Below are 23,380 nucleotides of genomic sequence, written 5' to 3'. Positions count from 1 at the left end.
TTGGTGACTTCAGTGTGGAAGCGATATGTCGAATTTGTTGGAGCCTTTGGGAAGTGAGGATACTCAATACAGAAATTAGAAAAAACAGTCTTATAAAAGGGATTTTCATAAATTCTAATTTATCTTGTAGTGTAGACGTAGCCTAAGATTCACATTTCCTTGCTCGGTATTCTGTTTTGGGTTACTCATTTTCCCATATGAGTTAAGAAAAATAACAAAAAATCCAAGTAAACTTGCATTATGTCACCCAAATAAATATGTAAGGTGTATATGCTTCAGTTAACTTTTTATTATTATTTTTGACAGTTGACTGTTGATGATATTGGTGATATAAGAAAAGTTTCCTTTGTGTTATCTGGCACAAGTTTAGGAAGAGGAATTAAGCTTCACAAGGTATTTTGCATGAATTACATTTAACCTGGATGATCGTGTATAACGAAATCAGATAAATACCTCTCAGAAGTACATTCTTATACAATGTAGATAACTACCTTGTAATGTGACAATACTGTTTACTAGCAAACATCAGAAATATAAGGTGAAACTTTGGCTCCATTAAAGTTTTGCCATTGAATTCAGTAGAACCAGGGTCCCCTGCCACATACGTAATATCTGACAAAATATATTAAATTAATTGATCTTTGCTGAGTCTTATATTTAGTGTGTAAGTCCATATAACACAATCCACTATTTTCCATTGGTGTATACCTTTAGCAGATACGGAGCCCTGCATGAAAAGAATGACGGACTTCTGATTCACAGTGGCCACAATTCAGAAAAGCATTCAAGTCCATGTATAAATCAACCTCTGTTCAGGGCAGGAGGTGTACAAGTGGCAATAGTTTTAGTTTTTACACTTCCTGTAAGTCTCTCAAAAACTCACTTTCAGGCTAAGACAAGCAGAGATCATTTTAATTTAAAGGAAAAAAATTAAGTTATGAGCAACCGAAAATTTCGGATTATAATGAAGGCCCAACATAATCTTTACCATAATAGTTACTGCGAAGAAAGAGGATGAGTTTTTTTAAGAATTTAAAAGAGTTAAGTGCCCAGTTCTCATTGAGAGAAATGGCGTTTTGGAAGTGGACAAAGAATTGAATTAAGGCCACTTCAGTTCTGAATGAGAGTAGTCAAGTGTGGGGGGTGAGAAGTGCTAAAGCCATTTAAATAATCCACTTTAAATTCATACCTTAATTCATTTGGAGTAATATTCCAGAGTGTCTCAGGCCTGGTCTGCACTTCAAAGCTTATCAATATATACTACAATGTTATGTTAATATACACTACTGCACTACAAAGTTAAGTCAATATAAAACCTCTTGTGTCAACTTAATTGTACATGTGCCTACAATTAAATTTGTCTCCTAGTGATGTAAGCCCCATTACAGCAATGCAATAACATCACCTCCTCAAATGGCATAAGGTCATGGTTGATGTACTGAGGTCAAGTGCAGACTTTGTTATTTATGTCAGCCCTAACAGCAGCTGTCTCACAATACTTTATACTGAATGTTCTTTTGGTCATAATTGTGAAATCCACTGCCGAGGGGTTCACAGAACAATTCTGTGATCTTAAAGATGTGAGTGACATGTACGTTCTCTGACTAGCCAACACTGAGGTGAATTAAGTGTCCCTGGTGATCTACCAATGCTTGATACCATTTGTGACAAGGTTATATAGTGCCAAAATAGGGACACAATTGCCATTCATTGATCCACCATATTTTGGGAACCCTGCTGCTACAAATATATCCACTCTATACCACATCCCACAGAAAATCACATTCATGAATAGCAGGAGATGATTAATTTCCCTGCATATATGCATGACAATACCCCCACTGTGTATTTTTCATCTCTGAAATGGCTTTCCGTGCACCAGTAAGAATCCAACATTGCACATTTCTACAGTACAATCATCACTTCCTTTTCTGCTGTTGGTACAGTTCTCGTTCTGCTGTCTGTGCTCTGGAGGGTTGGAGCAAGCTTGGAACACAGATCCAGAAGTATGGCCTTCAACATCTCAAAGTTTTGCAACCTCTGCTCATTATTATCCCAAGACGGCATCATGATGTGATCCCATCAGTCCCTGCTTATCTCTCAGACCCAGAAGCATCATACTATCATATGTAGATGCTCCATGAATGCCACCAACAGCATTGAATTGGTTATGGCTATGTCCAACATTAATCTGTCTTCAGAGGTGTCATTTATTTCCCCACTCATCTGATGATTCTTGTGGCTCTGCAAATAAAGTAGGTTAACGCAATACTTATGACATGCTTCCATAAGAGATGGTGGACAGCAAAAAGGTCTGTGTGGGTTTGTGGAACTTTTTAGAAAGGTGAAAACATTATTGATATAAATGACATTACTGGATGGAGATCTTGCAATCGGGGAAGCGGAGCACTGTCATCCCTGCATGATTTGTTACTGCCCCACTATACATTACCAAAAATTCCCCAGAGACAGTGCTCTGGATGGTGGCATGTTGTTGTGGTGCAGTACATTCATCACTCTTGGTGAGTATGCTCAGCACTGACACAAGGAGTCAAGTATGTATGCACATGAGCAATATACAATAGTACCTTTATGACAATATAATGCATGTCAACCAATGTTTGCCGTGTAGACATGGCCACAGAGTAGATAAACCCTTGTAGTATATTTACAAGCTCTTACATGCCTAATTCCCATACAAGTCTTATTAACTTTCAAAGGAGGTTGGACACCTTGCTCCCATAAATGCCATTGAAAATCCTAGCTATAATATATGCAATGTCAGCATCAAGCATCAAACAAACGAAAAGGAGAAGGAAATATAAACAGATAACTTACATATATGTTGAATCATAAAAGGAATATTAATATTTCCCTACCTCACAGGGGTGTTGTGAGAATAAATGCATTAAACATGGTGAAGCACTTTGAGAGCTGCTGATGAAAACCACTTCAAAAGAGCAGTAGTAGTGGTAAATGAGCATCACTCCTAACATCTTTGGAAGGATATGTATAAACAGATAGTCTGTTGTAGCTTTACATAGACACTGGAAATCCTGAAACAGCAGTTTCAAGCAGATGGTTTTAGGCCCTGATCTTTCAAGTGAATTCACTCAGAGAATATTTATGTCTGTATGAAGCTGCATTTCTTGATGCCTTAAATGACTGCTTCTTGGAGCAGCTAGTACAGGAACCCACAAGGGCAGAGTCAATTCTCGATCTAGTCCTGTCTGGAATGCAGGATCTGGTCCAAGAGGTAACTGTTTCTGGACCGCTTGGAAATAGTGACCACAATATAATAACTTTTAATATTCCTGTGTTGGGAAGAACACCGCAGCTGTCAAACACTCCGGCATTTAATTTCAAAAAGGGGAATTACACTAAAATGAGGAAGCTAGTTAAACAGAAACTAAAAGGTAGAGTAACTAAACTAAAATCCCTGGAAGCTGCATGGAAACTGTTTAAAGACACCATACTAGAGGCCCAACTTAAATGTATACCCCAAATAAAAAAACACAGTAAGAGACCTAACAAAGAACCACCATGGCTTAACAGCCATGTTAAAAAGGCAGTGAGAGAGAAAAGGGCAGCTTTTAAAAAGTGGAAGTCAAATCCTAGTGAGGAAAATAGAAAGGAACACAAACATTCCCAAATGAAGTGTCATAATGTAGTAAGAAAAGCCAAAAAAGATTTTGATGAACAGCTAGCCAAAAATTCAAAAAATGATAGTAAAATGTTTTTTAAATACATTAGAAGCAGGAAGCCCGCTAAAAAAACAGTGGGGCCCTTGGACGATAAAGATATAAAAGGAGCGATCAAGGAAGACAGTGCCATTGCGGAGCGATTAAATGATTTCTTTGCTTCAGTCTTCATGGCTGAGGATGTTACAGAGGTTCCTAAATCTGAGCCAGCCTTTTTAGGTGTCAAATCTGAGGAACTCTCTCAGATTGAAGTGACATTAGAGGAGGTTTTGAAGTTAATTGATAAGCTGAATAGCAACAAGTCTCCAGACCAGACGGTATTCACCCAAGGATTCTGAAAGAACTCAAATGTGAAATTGCGGAATTATTAACAGTGGTTTGTAACCTATCCTTTAAATCCGCTTTGGTACCCAATGACTGGAAGATGGCCAATATAACGCCAATATCTAAAAAAGGCTCTAGAGGAGACCCTGGCAATTATAGACCGATAAGTCTAACATCAGTACCAGGCAAATTAGTAGAAACAATAGTAAAGAATAAAATTGCAAGGCATGTAGAAGAGCACGAATTGTTGGGCAAAAGTCAGTATGGTTTCTGCAGAGGGAAGTCGTGTCTAACTAATCTATTAGACTTCTTTGAAGGGGTTAATAAACATGCGGACAAGGGGCACCCAGTGGACATAATATACCTAGATTTCCAGAAAGCCTTTGACACGGTCCCACACCAAAGGCTTTTATGTAAATTAGGCAGTCATGGGATAGGAGGAAAGATCCTTTCATGGATCGGGAATTGGTTAAAAGACAGAAAACAAAGGGTTGGAATAAATGGTAAATTTTCACAATTGAGGGGGGTAACTAGTGGTGTTCCCCAGGGGTCAGTCCTGGGACCGATCCTGTTCAACTTGTTCATCAATGATCTAGAAAATGAGGTAAACAGTGAGGTGGCAAAGTTTGCAGATGACAGCAAGTTGTTCAGGACAGTCAAAACCAAAAGGGATTGTGAAGAACTACAAAAAGATCTCAGCAAACTGAGTGATTGGGCAGCAAAATGGCAAATGAAATTTAATGTGGGTAAGTGTAAGGTAATGCACATTGGAAAAAATAACCCAAATTACACGTACAACATGCTGGGGTCAAATTTAGCTACAACAGATCAGGAAAGGGATCTTGAAGTTATAGTGGATAGTTCTCTGAAGACATCCACGCAGTGTGCAGCGGCAGTTAGTAAAGCAAACAGGATGTTAGGAATTATTGAAAAAGGGATAAATAATAAGACAAGAGATATCATACTTCCCCTATATAAAACTATGGTACGCCCACATCTTGAGTATTGTGTGCAGATGTGGTCTCCTCACCTCAAAAAAGATATATTGGCATTAGAAAAGGTTCAGAAAAGGGTGACTAAGATGATTAGGGGTTTGGAACGGGTCCCATATGGGGAGAGGCTAGAGAGACTGGAACTTTTCAGTCTGGAAAAGAGGCGATTGAGGGGCGATATGATAGAGGTATATAAAATCATGAATGGTGTGGAGAAAGTGAATATAGAAAAATTGTTTACCTTTTCCCATAATACAAGAATTAGGGGACACCAAATGTAATTGATGGGTAGTAGGTTCAAAACTAATAAAAGAAAATTTTTCTTCACACAGCGCACAGTCAACCTGTGGAACTCCTTGCCCGAGGAGGCTGTGAAGGCCAGGACTCCATTAGGGTTTAAAAAAGAGCTTGATAAATTTTTGCAGGTTAGGTCCATAAATGGCTATTAGCCAGGGGTAAAGTATGGTGCCCTAGCCTTCAGAACAAGGGCAAGAGATGGATGGCAGGAGATAAATCACTTGATTGTTGTCTTCTGTTCTCCTTCTCTGGGGCACCTGGCATTGGCCACTGTCAGCAGACGGGATACTGGGCTGGATGGACCTTTGTTTCTGACCCAGTATGGCCATTCTTATGTTCTTATGTTCTTATTAAAGTGCCCACTTGAGAGCACCCAGTGACAGGGTGTGGGCCTTGCAGTAAGCTGTTTCTTGTCATGCTAAACCAGGCACAATTTATACATAAAAATATTATTTATCATTTACTAGTAGATTCCCCCAGCATTGCTCCAGTCCTTAGCACAATTAAGGTTTTTTTATTTTTTTAAATAAAAGGGAAATGTACATTTTTTAAATAATTGTGTGTTTCAAAAATAATTTTATTTTTCTGAGGTTATTCTTATTTTTGATTTCCTAAAAAAGGGATTGTTCAAATTCATGTTTAATTTTTAATTTTTGTTAAATGGGAATTATGTCGTGTGTTTTTTCTTCATCCCTATAAACGATGTAATTCCCATTCAAAAAAAAGTTAAAAATTAAACATGAATTTGAACAATCCCTTTTTGAAGAAATCAAAAATAAAAATAACTTCAGAAAAATAACGGAAACAAAGCATTACTCCAAATTTCTCTGTTTTATCTCTTTTCTGTAAGGTTTATTGAGAATCAGTCCTATGCCAGGTTCATCCTATTTTTCTGGCTCATCTTGGTTCAGCCTCTTCCAACATTCACCGTTCTTAATTCTGAGAACTGTACATGATCTGGGCCAGGTCTACACTAAAGGGGAAGGTCAAATTAAGATGCACAACTCCAGCTACATTAGTTAGATAACTAGAGTTGACTTACCTTAATTTGAGTTTCTGCACAGTCTCCATTCCTCACAAGGAGCAGGAGCACAGCACCTATGGGGGTGCCCTGTGAGTTCAATTTAGTACTTCTCTACCAGATGAGGTAAATCAAACTCCAGAAGATTGACCACAGCAGAGTTGATCTTCCCCATAGTGAAGACACATTCTTGGTTATTCTGTCTCTTTTCTGTTGGTTTTAAGGAGAAATAATCCTATCCCTGGCATATCCCATTTCCTGGCACAACCAAACACTTACATTGCTTTAAGTTATGATCAGAGGAAGCTGTGTACCAAATTTGGTGATCCTAGCACTTACCATTTAGGAGGTGCTCTTGATCCAACAAAGAAGCAAACTCCCCCAAATAGATCATAGATTTATTTATAAATGATTGTCAGAAATATCAATTTTATTTTACGTCGTAAAAATGTGATTGTTCTCTTCTTCTGCCTGCAGGTTCGGCTGAAAGACCTGGACACTAAGGAAGAACTGGGCTTTTATAGTGCAGACCCGTGGCTCTTTAAGGGAGATGGTTCAGAGACTGTGACAGAATTAGCAGCAGTCAGACCAGATAAGGCACCACTCAGGGGTATGCTGCTGAACCACGACACAAGCAAAAATGTTTTCTAAAGTGAATCAACTAAAATAAACATAGAAAACAATCATAGAATATTAGAATGGGAAGGAACCTCAAGAGGTCATCAAGTCTAGTTCCCCATCCTCCGGGCAGGACCAAGCAACATATAGATCACCCCTGTTAGATATCTAACCAGTTACCAAATATCTCTAATGATGGAGATTCTGCAACCACCCTAGTCAATTTATTCCAGTAATTAACCAGCCTGACAGTTAGGAAGATTTTCTTAATGTCCAATCTAAACCTTGCTTGCTGCAATTTAATCCCATTGCTTCTTGTTGTATTCTTAAATTATTTTGAATTCTGCATTCATTTTTACAGCATTCTGCAAAGTGTTTTAGAGATGACAAACAGATTAGAAACAAGTTTAGAACTGCATAAATATTCACTAATTCTTCATTGCCTATGCATTTGAAGTATGGCTAAAATGGATTTAATACATACTTAAAATATAGTAGGCTGTCTAATGAAACTATAACATTGCCCAGTTAGGTTAATGATCAAGAGTTTGGATCTTTTGGAAAGCAAACAGAACTTTGCCTTCAAACTGATAGATTTTTTTAAATTTATTTCCATGACAATCTTTTTCATATTTAAATCATAAAGAAATAGACTGTATATTTATAACTGGAGAACAGATTCAGAAATAAACTAATTTGTGTCTCCAAAACTCTGTGCAGCTGATAGATATTTGGGTAATCCTTTTCATTCTAGTGTCGGGTTGGGCTTGTTATGGCATCATATCTAAATCGCTGTGTTCTGTGAAACTGATAGAACTATGTATTTTGGCTGTTATGGTTTAAAGGGTCCTGAGATGATTATGGGAAAGATTACAAAACACTTTAGGAAAGTTATTCCCAGTTGCTTTTGACATCCTTGGTTAAAGCGTTTGAGGGAAATGCTGGATCTTTGATTAACTTTTTTCCTCTTTAAGGCAAATAGCACATAGTTATTTAATGTCTGCACTACGTCAAATTCCAATTCAAACACCTCAAAATATAGAGGGTCAAACTGATGCAATTCTTCTGAAGTCATTGGAACTGTGCCAACATATGTAATCTGGGGACCTGGCTCGTATATTTTAAAAAGCATGGTAAAGTGATGATTGAAAATGTTATAGACAAAGAAAAGATTGGGGGCTTTCTATTTAAAGACAAAAGGCTGAAATTCTGGCCAAACCAGAGATGTGCCTCCATAGTTTTATATTTGTGTTGTTACCCAATTGCCATGTATTTAAAAGGGGGGGAAGTCTCATTCAATTAACATTTTGAACAAAAGTCAGTTCCATCCAAGCATTAAAAATTGTTTCCTTTCCCTTCCTGTTCAAAGCTGCTCAGGAGATAAAATTAGATGTTGGGAGTTATTCTCTACAGAGTTAACACAAAGTTGGTTAAAAATGTCCTTGTCATGCTGCTACAGGAAAAATCATGCCAGATGAGAATTATTGTCTGTAGTGACTAATATTAATGCTTATTGATGTGAATAGTTGAGCCACTTCCCCAACCCAAATTAATTGGTAGTGGCAACCATTATGTAACCGATAGATTAACACTGAATGCAGTTAGAACAAGGAGTAGGATATTTTAAGTATTAATGTTGTGTTTTTCTTTCATAAAATGTTACTGTAATGAGCAAGATCTAACTGGAATTAAGCTCTGTATTTATTATAAAGAGAACTTGGGCCTCATCCCAAACCTATTGCAGTAGCTTTCCACTCACTTCAGTGGGCACTGAAACTAAGATTTATTTTTTCTTTGGAATATGAACATGAGCTCTGACATTTATTCTTAAAGAACATCTAGACTAATAATTAGAAAACTGCAACATGCTTTTGAGAAGTATTTAGCAAGTTGTATTATTTCAATGGAAAATGTGGGTGCATGGAACAGAAACAATTAATATTCATTTTATCCTGTAATCATTCAGATTACTTAAATAGCTGGCATAATTTTTTTACTAACAGTTTTCTTTTATTTATTTTTCTTGGTAGGAGTAATTTACTCAGTCAGCGTTCACACAGGAACATTACCTGCTTCGGGAACTGATGCAGATGTCTTTATCACAATATTTGGAGAGAATGGAGATACCTGCAAAAGAAAATTTAGGCATTCGAGGTCACATGCAAGTTTTGAAAGAGGGCAGGTTAGTATGGATTTTTATGCATCTTTCTTTCATGCTTTCTTTCTTTCTTTCTTTCTTAGTGGCAAGGCACAAAACTGTAATAGTAATGATAGGAGATGAGTGGAGAGGCGGTCCAGGAAGATGGGATGGTTTCCTTAGTAGACTAAAGTTATTGGCAACCTGGAGACATTTGAGTTCAGTGCTATGACCAGTGTGAAGCCCAGAAGGAAAGAAGTCAAAGATACTGTCATGCGTGAGATGTGTGAAGCCATGCTGTGAATGGAACATGACTACCCAAAGGGAAGGAGCTCTCTTAATCCAGGATTTAGGAGCTGGGGCTAAAGGGGAAGTTGGAACTGTTTTAACTGAAGGAGGTAGAGTTCCTTTTAGGAATTCTCGATTCATGTCATACTCAAACTGACCATTCTTTTCCGTTCCATTGAGTTTCTCTATATGCTAACCAAGGTATAAGGGGAAAGTGCAATGAAGTGTCAGTACATAAACTAAATCATGACTCAGTTGGCGTCACGGAAACATGGAGGGATTAATCTCATGACTGGAACATTGGTATAAAGATATATAGCTTGTTCAGGAAGGACAGGCAGGGATAACAGAGAGGACATGTTGCATTATACATCAAAATTGTACGCTTGTTCTGAGGTCCAGAAGGAGGTGAGAATAAAAGTAATTGAAAGTCTGGGTGAAGATAAAAAGAGTAAAACCCAGGGACAATGTCACTGGAAAGGTCTACTATAAAAACACCCTTGAGGGAGAAGGAAGTGAATGAGACATAAGAAAATAAGAACAGCCAGATGGTATGACACCAAAAATCCATCTAGTTCAGCATCTTGTCTTTCAACAGTGGCCAATTTCAGGGTCACCAGAGGGAATGAATAGAAAAAGTAATGATCAACAAGTGATCCATCCCCTGCTGCATATTCCCAACTTCTGGCAAAATGAAGCTACAGGTACCATCCCTGTCCATCCTGGCTATTGATGGACTTATCCTCCAGGAACTTATCTAGAACAAATAACCAAAATATTCAAACCACAAATCCAGGTATTCTTCTTCTTAGTGTATGTGCAATGTGCCTCAGGTGGCATATGACCAGTATTCATCACCAGATTTGGTCTACTGGTCAGATCTTTAGCTTCTCTGTCTCAGGGAGGTACTGACAGGGAGTTTAACATGAATTTTGAATAATGGGGTACTTTAACTACCCAGACATCTGTTTGAAAACAATTATAGCAAAACACAAAATGTCTAGTAAAATGCTTGCAGTGTACTGGGAACAACTTTGTTTGTTTGCAAAGGAAGTAACTAGGGGGTGGGAGGCAGCCATTTTAGACTTGTTTCTGAGTGATGGTTGTGAACTTATTGAAGGCAGTTTGGCTGAAAGTGATCATGAAATGATAGATTTCATTATTCTGAGGAAAAGAAGGATTGAGAGCAGCAGAAATGAGGAAAATGGACTCCAAAAAAACAGGTCTTAATAAACTCAGAGAACTGGTAGTCAAGATCTTATAGGAAGAAAATCTACGGCCATGTCTACACTACTCCTCCCTTTTGGAAGGGGTATGTAAATGCTGTGGATTATCATGAGGCACAGGTATGAATAGTCAGCACCTTATTTGCATAATGATGGCCAGCCAGAGCATCAAAAGTGCTGTTTTCAAAGTGAAAACTAGCTGTGTAGATGGCTAGATTTCAGTTCAAAAGCAGCACTTTCGACTCTCTGGGTGGTGACCATTATGCAAATGAGGTGCTGAATGTTTATATCAGCACCTCATTAGAATTTCCAATCAGCAGTATTTACATGACCATTCTGAAAGGGAAGGGTAGTGTAGACATGGCCAAAGTGAAAAAGTTGTACAGGACAGCTGTCAGTTTTTCAAAGAGACAGTATTAAAGGCACAACAACAATCCTGATGCTAAGGGAAGGGAAGAAAAATACTAATAGGCCAGTATTTCTGCACCATGAGCTCTTTAACAACTTGAAAATCAAAAAGAAATCCCTCAAAATATGATAACAAATTGCTAAAATTGAATGTAAAACAATAGTATAAAAATATGAAGGGACAAATCAGAAAGGTTAAGGGACAAGATGAATTACAACTAGCAAGGGACATAAAAGGCATGAAGAAGAGGTTCTATGAAAACATGAAGAGCGAGATGAAAGTGTAGGTCTTCTAGTTAGCAAGGAAGGAGATCTAAAAACCAAGAAGTCCAAGAAGGCTGGGATGCTTAATGCCTATTTTGCTTCAGTCTTCACTAAAAATGTTGTTTGTGAGCAGATGCTTAACACAATTAATATTAACAGCAAGGATGCAGGAATACAGGCCAAAAGAGTAAAAGAACAGGTTAAAGAATGTTGGGATATGTCAAATGTATTTAAGTTGACAGGACCTGAAGAAATTCACCTTGGATTGCATGGAAAACTACCTGAAGCAATCTCAGAGCCATTAGCAATTATCTTTTTGAACTCATTTGATAAGACAGAAAACCAGTCCTGTAGCACTTTAAAGACTAACAAAATAATTTATCAGGTGATGAGCTTTTGTAGCACAGACTCACTTCTTCAGATCTGGAAAACTGTGATAAAAGTAAACTGGCATGAGAATTTAACAGAAAGACAGAAAAAAATTAAATGAAAACTGATGTATCAGCTACCTAGCGCAGAAGGAATGGGAGAGAAAAGAGGAAGAAGGGGAAGAAAATTACTTACTGCAAGGGTCTATTAAGTGCGTTGCCTGAGGTTTGCTTTGGGGATACCATCACTGGACCTAACCACACCAGTTACACAATCAGGGCTATGTCTACACTAGCCAAAAACTTTGAAATTGCCATGCAAATGGCCATTTCGAAGTTTACTAATGAAGCGCTGAAATACATATTCAGCGCCTCATTAGCATGCGGACAACTGCCCTAAGAGCAGATGGGACTAAGGGGACTTCGAAGTAGCCGGGGTCCTTTTGAAAAGGAGCCCCATGTGGATGAGCCGCACGGCGGCGAGCCGCATCAATTTCGAAGTGCCGCGGCTGCCCGCTTGCTAATGAGGCGCTGAATATGTATTTGCATGGCCATTTCGAAGTTTTTGGCTAGCGTAGACACGGCCCAGGAGTCATTTTTCTGTACCTCCACCAATGTAAGGTATGCCGTCATGTGCCCACGATGCCCCTCTGCTATGTATATTGGACAGACTGGATAATCACTTTGCCAAAGAATGAATGGACACAAATCAGATATTAGGAATCTGAATATACATAAACCTGTCATTGAGCATTTCAGTGGAGAAGGCCATAGCATTCAAGATTTGAAAACTTGTGTTCTAAAGCAGACTTTAACACCAGATAACAAAGGGAGACATCTGAACTAGAGTTCATTCTCAAATTCAATACTTTACACGTGGGTGTGAACAAAGATATTAATTACCTTATGCATTACAGGATAGTTTTTCCTTCTTTGGTGCTTGTAGTGACGTCAGGCAACTCACTTAATAGACCCTTGTAATAAGTTATTTTCTTCCCCCCTCTCCCTTTTGCCCCTCTACTTCCATCCTATGTAGCCAATTCATCAGTCTTCCTTTTTTTTTATTTCTGTTAAATACTTGTCATACCAGTTTACTTTTATCAAAATTTCCAGATCTGAAGAAGTGGGTCTGTCCCATGAAAGCTCATCACCTAATAAATGATTATATCAGTCTTTAAAGTGCTACAGGTCTGCCTTTTTGTTTTGTGAAGATATAGACTAACACTCTGTCATTTCATAAACACCTACAAGATAACAGTATTATCGGAAATAGCACAGATTTGTCAAGAGCAAATCATACCAAAGCAACCTAACTTTCTTCTTTGGCAGGCTGATTGACCTAGTGAGTGAAGGAATATTGTATGTATGATAAATCTTATTGGCTGGGTCTACACGTGCCCCTTCCTTTCGAAAGGGGCATCTTAATGAGCAGGTTCGAAATATGCTAATGAGGCGCTGCAATGAATATGCAGTGCCTCATTAGCATAATGGCGGCCACAGCGATTCGAAAGTGCAGCTTTTCGAATCGTGCGCCACCCGTGGAGATGGAACCTTCCAAAAGGAACCCCTCCAGTTTTCAAAAACCCTTCTTCCTATCTGGTGATCGGAAGAAGGGCTTTCAGAAGGTCTCGTCTCCACGGGCTGCGCGCAATTCGAAAAGCCACACTGTCGAATTGCTGCGGCCACCATTATGCTAATGAGGCACTGCATATTCATTGCAGCACTTCATTAGCATATTTCGAACCTGCTCATTAACATGCCCCTTTTGAAAGGGAGGGGCATGTGTAGACCCAGCCATTGTTAGTAGGACTTTGGACACAGCCCCACACACATTTTCATAATAAACCTAGGGAAATGTGGTCTAGATGAAATTACTATGAAAGCTACAAAACTGTTTGAAAGTTCGTGAATTTCAGCAATTCCTGGGTGAATTTCTCCCTCTTGAAAGGTTCTTAGAATGTGCAACCATTAACCTGGCAGTCTATCCGTGGCTATTAGCCAAGATAAAAATGGACACAACACCCATGCCCTGGGTGTCCTTAAATCTCTCATTGCCAGAAGCAAGGACAGGATGATGGGATGGAAAATTTTATAGTTGCCCAGCTCTGTTCATTCCCTTTAAAGCATCTAGCACTGGCCACTGACAGTATGGTCAGTCTTATGTTTTTATTTGCATTTCAGAGGAAAGATCAGGCCACGTGTTTCAGAGGAAAGATCAGGCCACGTGTTTTCCTCAAGCTCTGAATTTCAATTTACAATAATCATGGTGAAGGGGAGATTTTATTAAGGAGTGAGCAGTGACAGCTTTTTAAAGAACCAGGGCAGATACTAAAGGAAAAGCCATTAATAAGAATGTCCATAACGTAGAGAATGAAGCTGGAGTGACAGGCAAAGCTCTCTGAAACTTGGAATTTCTGTGCTACAGGAGATTCTGACATTCAGAAAAAGCTTGTTTAATTTTGGGATTAAAATGAGCGTTGACTTTTCCTCTGGAAAAGATGAGCCTGTGGTTTTCATTTACAAATGGACAACACAGGCTAATTTTTTTTCTAAATAAAATAGAACAGCTGGCTACTCCGAACTTCATCTCTGGGGGATTCTCCTGAGCTACACATGTGAAGCTGGGGACAGTCTGTGGAGTCTCTGGGCACTGGGGAGCCCCTACTGGGAAATGGAGCAAAAAAGCCCCAAGCACCCTGGCTCCAGTTTTATCTTAGCCATACTAAGTCCACTGTGAGGCAGAGAATCTAGAATCCTGAAATCATCATCTCTAACCATCAAGCCAGGGTTCTCAAGGTTTTCAGGCCCTTCCACAGAGCCAGGTGCCTATCCATTGAGAACTCCTGATAGGTTGCACCCTTGGAGGGTTATAAAATCAGGGCATGGGATTGGGAAGCTGGAACTAAAAGAAAGGGGCCATACTGATTGCTCTCTACGCATCCTACATATCCTACCATTTAAAATGAGAACACACTGAAGTGAGAGCATGGAGCCATGAATGGATGGAGAAGAGACTGGTTTGAAAGACACAACCAGGGTGCACTTTTAGAAATGAAGACTGAGAAATAGGCATTGGTAAAATACAAATGAATTAAATGAGCTACCGATAACAAATTTCTATTATAACTGCATGCTAAAAACAAGTTAAACGTATTTAATTAACTGCAGAAAGTAAGGCTAGTTTATATTTCTGTAAGTAATTATCTTTCTAGCTAACTGATCTCACTGGTTTCATGGGTTAAATGAGTGGGAAATTGTCATTTTGCCTTGCTAAAACTGAATCTAAATCAGGCAAGCTAATTTAAATAAAATGATTTTGGTTTTCATCAATTACACTTCCAATGAAGTATATAATACAGATCTGAACATCTTTAAACAGAGGAAAAAATAAAATAACAAAAAAGAAGGATGATGACATAAGACAAAAGTATATTCTTCATAATGCTAAGGAAGTGGGTAATTTAGCGCATTATGATAGGAATTCATTGATTAACAATGGATGATTGTGGCCACTGTTGTCTAATGACTATGAATTATTGTCACAAAGAATAAAGCTAATGATAGGTCTCCAGCTGAAGAGAGTTAGCAGTGAAGGAACATGAATATTAGCAGCACAGTTAGTTTCTGTAGGTTGAGGTCATAAAAATTGACAAGAAAAACAATTTGGCCCGGAAATTGCAAAAAATTGAATTAAAAAATAATTTAATGCCTCCCCACCCCCCGCCAAAGTTATTTACATGTTCGGATCAGCTAACTCCTGATTTAGGCCGCTTATGCCTTGTACTATGGGCTGTTGTTCGCCATGGTAACTGGTTGGAAAAGATCAAGGGTACGTCAAAACAAAATTATCAAATGTCCGAAAAAATGTGGTAGGACTAACAATTGTTGTTTCTTCATTCTGAGCACATTATAGGGAATAATACTCCATTCACAGAAACATGGATTATCTGGGCTAATTTTTTTAAAATCGTCTCTCCCTTTAATATTTTCTGTTCTTTCTGTCCTACCCTGACTGGTGGTACAGTGGTTGGCAACAAGTAAAATTATAGCTTCTGTTTCTGCTATCCATCTGTTTTTTTAATGACACCCACACACATGCCCATATATCTATCTTCCCCAACACATTCTCTCATAGAATACTTTTGTTCTCTTGCTCACATAATTTATTCATCCCATCATGCACTTGTGAAGCTGCCATTTATTTTTGGTTTACTGGTAGCTGTAGCAATATCATCACAGATGTCCATTTACACAGAATGACAGAATCATAGGACTGGAAGGGACCTCCGGAGGTCATCTAGTCTAGCCCCCTGCTTCAAGCAGGATCAACCCCCACTAAGTCATCCCAGCCAGGACCTTGTCCAGCCGGGACTTAAAAACCTCGAGGGATGGAGAATCCACCACCTCTCTAGGCAACACGTTCCAGTGCTTCACCACCCTCCCAGTGAAGTAGTTTTTCCTAATATCTAACCTGAACCTCTCCCACTTCAACTTCAGACCATTACTCCTTGTTCTGTCACATGATACCACTGAGAACAGTTTCTCACCCACCTCTTTAGAGCTCCCCTTCAGCAAGTTGAAGGCTGCTATTAAATCACCCCTAAGTCTTCTTTTCTGTAAACTAAACAAGCCCAAATCCCTCAGCCTGTCCTCATAGGTCTTGTGCTTCAACCCCTTAATCATTTTTGTTTGCCCTCCACTGAACCTGCTCCAGCAAATCCACATCCTTTTTATACAAGGGTCCCCAAAACTGGACACAATATTCAAGATGTGGCCTCACCAGTGCCGAAGAGAGGGGAACAACTACTTCTCTAGATCTCCTGGAAACGCCCCTCCTAATGCAACCTAGTATGCCGTTAGCCTTCTTGGCTGCCAGTGCACACTGTTTACTCATATCTAGCCTTTCATCCACCATAACCCCGAGATCCCTTTCCGTTGTACTGCTGCTGAGCCAGTCGTTCCCCAGCCTGTAACAATGCTTGGGATTCTTCCACTCCAGGTGCAGGACTCTACACTTGTCCTTGCTGAACTGCATCAGATTTCTTTTGGCCCAATCTTCCAATTTATCCAGGTCACTCTGGATTTTCTCTTTACACTCCAACATATCTATCTCTCCCCCACTTTTGTGTCATCAGCAAACTTGCTGAGGGTGCAATCCAGTTCCTCATCCAGGTCGTTAATAAAGATGTTGAACAACACGGGCCCCAGAACTGAGCCTTGCAGCACTCCACTTGAAACTGACCGCCATCCAGGTATTGAGCCATTGACCACTACCCGTTGGGCCCAACCTTCAAGCTAGCTTTCTATCCATCTTATAGTCTGTGGATCCAATCCATATTTCCTTAACTTATGGACTAGAAAGTTGTGGGAGACCGTATGAAAAGCTTTGCTGAAGTCAAGTTATATCACATCCACTGACTTCCCCATGTCCACAGAGACTGTTACCTTGTCATAGAAGCTAATCAGATTGGTCAGGCAGGCCTTGCCCCTGGTGAATCCATGTTGGCTATTTTAGATCACTTTCCCCTCTTCCAAGTGCTCCAAAATGGATTTCTTGAGGATCCCTTCCATTATTTTCCCAGGGATTGAGGTAAGGCTGACTGGTCTATCTACACCTAGACAGCCCATCTCTTTTCATATGCTTGCATGAGCACCTTTAGTTATCATGGGTGGTGGGTGAACCACCAGTTCAGGAGGCTAGCACCAAGCAGTGTGTGACCCACCAGAGCACTGGGTATGTGGGGTGAATTCAGACTCTCCCTCAGCCCCGGAGTGGTGGCTGGCATGCAGCCCCTGCTCCCCAACTAGCCCTGAGTCTCTGGTCAGTATTGCTCCAGTATCGCTATCCCCCACACCTCCCCTGCACTGCACAGCCCCAGCTACCCCAAATCCCAGCTACCCTGTCCCCAGCTCCAGAGGAAAAGCAACATGTCACCCACTAGCAGCAAGAGGGGGGCTCCAGGAGGAGTGTAGGAGGGCCATGGAGGGCTGTTTGGGTAGGGTCATCCCTCCCCTACCTATGATATACACTCCCCATGTTAATGATACTTTCTGCTGTTTGTGGCTATGTCTACACTAGGACACTACGTCAAAGTAGCCGATTTCAAAGTAAGAACATTGAAATAGGCTACTTTGATGATTATCGTCTACACGTCCTCCAGGGCTGGCAACGTCAACATTCAACATCAAAGTAGCACCGGGGAACATCAAAAAGAGCCACCCCAGAAGGAAACACGGAGCATCCACACGCACAAGCCCCCTCTTTTGAAATAAGGGGCCAGGAAAGCCTGCGGACCAGGTCACAGAGCACACTAGCCCTTCTGGGACAGCTGCAAGCCGCTCCCTTAAAGGGCCCCTGCCAGACACACTCATTCTGCACCACACGAGCAGCCCTGTGTTGGTGATACAAGCCTCGCAGACCTCGAGCCCACAGACATGGAAGTCCAGCAGCAGCTGGAAGCCCTACAAGCCGCCTTCTGCGGAGCAGGCTCCCGTCTAGATGCTGCCTGGGCAGCTGCCCAGCAGCTTCTGGAATGGGAGCCCTCCCCAGGAGCACCAGGAGATGCTCCCGACCATCGGGCCCTCCTGCCCACCCCTGCCGGGTGCCCCTCCGACTCTGGAGCTACCCCTCCAGCACCGAGTGGTGGGAGCACCTGGTTATGGGGGAATGGAATGAACTGTGGCTGCAGAACTTCTGCATGAGCCGGCAGACCTTCATGGAGCTCTGCCAGTGGCTCACCCCCACACTCAGGCACCATGACAGCCGGATGCGGCACACCTTCACTGTCGAGAAGAGGGTCGCAATAGCTGTCTGGAAGCTGACCACTCCAGACAGCTACCACTCTGTGGGCTGGCAGTTTGGAGTGGAAAAGGCCACAGTCGGGACTGTCCTGATGGAGGTAAGGAGGCCTGGGTCTGAACCCCCTGGGGAGGGGGGCTGAGGAGGGGGGCCTGGGTGAGGGGGACCTGGGTGGGGGGGTCACACTCTGCAAACCCTCACAGGCACCCATGTTCCCCCCCCACAGGTGGTGCGTGCACTCAATGCCCTGCTGCTGAAGAGGGTTGTCCTAGTTGGGGACCTGGACGCGGCCATTGAGGGATTTGCCGCCATGGGATTCCCCAACTGCTTTGGAGCCCTGGGTGGGACCCACATCCCCATCTGCACCCCAGACCACAGTGGTGGCCACTACATCAACAGGAAGGGCTACCACTCTGGTCCTGCAGGCCATGGTCGACAGCCGTGGCCACTTCCAGGACATCTACGTGGGCTGGCCCAGCTCTACCCATGACGCCTGTGTTTTCCGGAATTCGGGACTATGCTGCCAACTGCAGGCAGGGACCTACATCCCCCCAGAGGGAGATCCCTCTGAGGGATACCACCACCATACCCCTCTGCCTTGTGGAGGATGCAGCATACCCCCGCCAGCCCTGGCTTATGCGGCCCTATACAGGTCACCTCACTGATAGCCAGGAGTGCTACAACGTCCAACTCAACCATGCCTGACAAGTGGTCGAGCGAGCCTACGGGTGCCTGAAAGGCCGCTGGCGTTGCCTCCTGGCACACCTAGACCTGGGCCTCCCAAACATCCCCCAGGTTGTGGGGGCCTGCTGCACACTCCACAACCTGGTGGAAAGCAAGGGGGAGGCCTTCATGCAGGGCTGGGCACAGGAGGCCGCAACAGCCTACCCCCAGACAGCTGCCGCCCCGAGCCGCCAGGCCCACCAGGATGGAGTCTGGGTCCGGGAGGCCCTAAGGGAGTACTTTGACCAGGGGGCCCAATGAGCGACCCCCCCAGCCATCGCTGCACCCCGTCCCAGCACCCACACCCCACCATCACCAAAAGCACACGGGACACAGGTTTTTTGAAAAATAAAACTATCATTATTTACAGAAACAAAAATGTCTCCTCTTTTTGGCATATAATATTAGCAAATAAAACATATTCAATGAAAATAATAACTATGTACAAGTGGGGACATCTCTAATAAACTATGTACAGGGGGGTCAACTATAAATAACTATATACAGGGTGGGGACCACTGTGTACAGGGGGGAGACATGGGCAGGCCACACATCGGCCCATCATTCTGGGTCGGGGGTGGAAGGGTGCGAGCCCCGCTGCATTCATTTGGCTGGTCCCCCTCTCAGCCTGGGTCCCCGGCAAGGCCGGCTGGGGGCCGGGAGGATGGGGAGGTGTGTCCGAGGCAGGTCCTCAGCCCTGGGTGGCTCCTTCTCTGAGGAGCTGGTGGGTGGGGCAACAGGCGGGACATCAGGTGGGGCAGCAGGTGAGGCAGCAGGTGGGACATCGGGTGGGGCAGCAGGCAGGACATCAGCAGGCGGGGCAGCAGACAGGACATCAGCAGGCGGGGCAGCAGGTAGGGCAGCACGGAGGACATCGGGGGTCAGGCAGGCCACCAGCTCCTCAAAGGTGTTGGCCACCCAGTTGAAGGTGGCCATAAACTCCCGCCAGGCCTCCTGGCACCAGGCAGCCTTCCGCTCCTTGAATTGGAGCCTCCACTCCATGATGTCCGCCTGGAGCTGGAGGGCCACAGCCGCCTCGGGGTCATATGTGGTGCGGCGGGGGCCCTGGTGGGGGTGGGCCTGTCGCAGGGCAGGCGGTGACCCCGGGCATTGGTGTTCCAGTGGTCTCGGACGGCTGTCTGGGACCACGGATGGTGCGGTTGCAGAAATAGGGGGAAAGGGGGAAGGGAGGCCGTGAGTACCCAGCCTTGACCCATGGCCCACCCCCCCTTTCTCCCAAGGGCCTGTGTCCCCACCCATCCAGCCCCCACTGGAGCGTGCAGTGAGCCTGTGGGTGGCCCCTTCCAGTGATCCACCCCTCTCCCATCCCACCAGGGGTGGGGCACGGCACTGTCCATGGGTGGAGGTGCTGCTGGGCACTGGTGGCTGTGGCACCATCCCTGTGCTGTGGTGTGCCCAGGCCATGGCAGGCTGGGGTGTTGTGGGGCCGTGTGGGGCCCCCAGTCAAGTGGTGCCCCTGCCCCATGCTCAGGGGGTCTGTGCCCTGTGGGGTACATACCTGACATTGCACTGCCAGGATCAAGAGATGCCCATCTAGCGGACACCCAGCTGGAGATGCAGGATGGGATGTCCAGCAAGACCTCCCTCTCCTCGCTGGACCACTCGGTGGCTGGGGTGGAGGGTCCCGGCTCTAGCCCTGTGGGGGCAGGGCTGGCCTCCGTACCTGACCCTGGCTCCTAGGCCAGCTGGGGCTCGTCGGCCATGGTGTCAAGGGTGGCTGGTGGGGAGAAGGTGACCCGGGGGCCCAGGATAGCCCTGAGCTCCCAGTAATAGGGGCAAGTGGTGGGGGCAGCCCCTGGGCGTAACCCTGCTGCAACTCCTTGACCTTACTCCTGACATGATCAGGAGTACAGGCAGGGCGACCCCAGGCAGCCAGGCCTTCGGCCAGCCGGGTGAATGCCTCCACGTTTCGTCGCTTGCTCCCCATGATGTGCAGCACCTCCTCCTCACCCCAGAGCCCCAGCAGGTCACGGAGCTCAGGGTCAGTCCAGGAGGAGCCCTGCTTCCTACCCCGCCAGCTGGAGGCCTGGGATCCCTGGGATGGCCCGGAGGGGGAGCTCTGGGGGCACTCAGGAGGCTGACTGGCTGCCATGGTGTCCCTCTGTGCAGGGACACCTCGTGGCACGGCTGCTGCATGCACCATGTCAGCTTCCTGCTATGGGGTTTCCGGGTCCGTGCAGCTTTAAGAACCTCTGGGCGCTGAGATCATAGAGCTCCGCAGGGTCTGGCCAGCATGTCTCAACCCCTCAGCTGCTTGCCACTATGGCGGAGCCCACTATTTCAAAGTAGCGGGACACGGATCATCTACACACACCCTACTTCAACGTCGAAGTAGGGCACTATTCCCATCTTCTGATGGGAAATGTGATTTCAACGTCTGGCTCTTCAACGTCAATTTGAACGTCGAAATAGCACACAGCGCATGTAGACGCGAAGCGTGCTATTTCGACGTTGTGCCAGCTACTTCGAAGCAGCCGGCTAGTGTAGATGCAGCCTGTGTAATTATTCATTTGCATAGTCATAAAAACATCACTATTTCTGTTGGGTGTTCTAGTAATGTGGTTCTTCTCCTTTCTGAGAAGCTAGGGAGGCAAAAGAGGAACACCCCAGAGAAAGTGCCTCTAGTGAAGGATTCTCTGTAACTTGCAATCCTGGGGATGGAGTATCTGGGTAGGGACTGGGAAAATATGCTTACACAAGAATCAAAATATCTCCTTTACGAGGAGACCTCCAAATTTCAAAATCAATTCATTGTGCATGCCAGTCTAATTCCCCATCTTTCTGTTAGGCCACCAGCCAAACCAAAAGATTTAATATTGAAAGGAATCCATTTTACGTAATGCAATCTTGGTAAATATATGATAAGAATAACTGGTTTTCTTAATTATGCACAATTCACTGTAACTTAGTTTCCCATCAGGTTAATAGCTTCAGTGTGAGAGCTGTAGACCTCGGGATGTTAATCAAAGTGCTAGTTGAACACAATAATATTGGCTATGGAGCTGGATGGTACTTGGACCGGATCACCATGCAAGAACCAGACAAGACTGACTGCCAGTATGTATTCTCATGCCAGCAATGGTTAGACAGTGGAGTTGGTGATGGACAGCTGGAACGAGAGTTGAGACTTCTTGGAAAAGTGAGAAATGAAAGATTGGCAGGAAATATTCAGGGTGAGATGCGAAATTCTCAAAACACATTTACAATTCTGATTTGACTGTATTTTATGTTTATGTTCCTGGGGCGGGTCAACTGAGATTTAATAAGCAATATGGTATGATACAACTTTATTCTGACAGGCTTTTTCTATACATATTGTATGGCTAGCACTGTACAAAGCAGGTAAATGCAGTTATAAGACTAAAATAAATAATTGCAAAAAAAAGGGGGATTAAGAAGTACATGCTCTGCTGCGAATATGTTTTGAGATGAAATTTGAAAATTGATGTTGAGTTGATGAGAAAGAAAAAAATTGGTTTGTTCCATATGTTAGGAAATGGAGAGCAGAAGGTTCTTGCAGCACTGTCATATGAAAAGACATGAAACATTTCTTTCAGAACATAGTGTTTTTATCATATTCTTACATGTTTTCCATTGGTGTTGCTGTTATTTGCATTAGACTTTCATCTGAAAGGTACATCTGTGGTACCAGTTCTCAATGACAGTTAGCCTAGGGACGAAACCCACACTTCCATTCAGAATTTTAAATAAGAAGATGAAACTTCAGAAAGAATCTGGACACTGAAAACATTTCAAACCTTTAATCCTTTGTCACTGTACCAACAAACATGACTTTCTCCAATAATTTCTTTTGGAAGGTAGTGAAGTATTGATTTTGTTACTATGCATGGTATCTGAATCACAAAGACTCCATGTCCAGATCCAAATAATCTGGACGTCAGAAATTGCATTCAAAACTGCAACATTTTAATGGAACTTCAGTTACTTTATATACATGTTGTGATTTATGGCTGTTTATGCTCTGAGTATTTTGTGTAGCTTAGCTGTGTTTATTATGGGTGCAGGAAGCAAAATGTACATCCTTGAGTCTGAGCTGCATATTCTTGGTACAGCAGGCAGACTTCTGTTATAATTTGAGAGAACATTGGAACATCAGAAAAATGTTGCTGCAGCAACAGAAGCTCAGAAAAGCTTGGAAACATAAGTGTAGTTCCAACAGTTACAAACACTGA

General features: G+C 43.1%; 1 protein-coding gene across 1 annotated transcript in view; it reads left to right on the top strand.

Moving 5' to 3' along the window:
- Nucleotides 1-23,380, top strand: part of RP1 (RP1 axonemal microtubule associated) — a 318,221-nt gene that overhangs the window by 242,968 nt on the left and 51,873 nt on the right. The window contains exons 41-44 of the mRNA XM_074985790.1: nucleotides 307-393; nucleotides 6,813-6,945; nucleotides 8,984-9,135; nucleotides 22,108-22,360. Of these exons, the coding sequence (XP_074841891.1) occupies nucleotides 307-393; nucleotides 6,813-6,945; nucleotides 8,984-9,135; nucleotides 22,108-22,360 (625 nt within the window). The remainder of the gene's footprint in view (nucleotides 1-306; nucleotides 394-6,812; nucleotides 6,946-8,983; nucleotides 9,136-22,107; nucleotides 22,361-23,380) is intronic.

Source organism: Carettochelys insculpta, chromosome 2 (assembly GCF_033958435.1).
Source record: "Carettochelys insculpta isolate YL-2023 chromosome 2, ASM3395843v1, whole genome shotgun sequence".
NCBI classification, from domain to species: domain Eukaryota; kingdom Metazoa; phylum Chordata; order Testudines; family Carettochelyidae; genus Carettochelys; species Carettochelys insculpta.
This window is presented reverse-complemented; position numbering and strand designations above follow the sequence as displayed.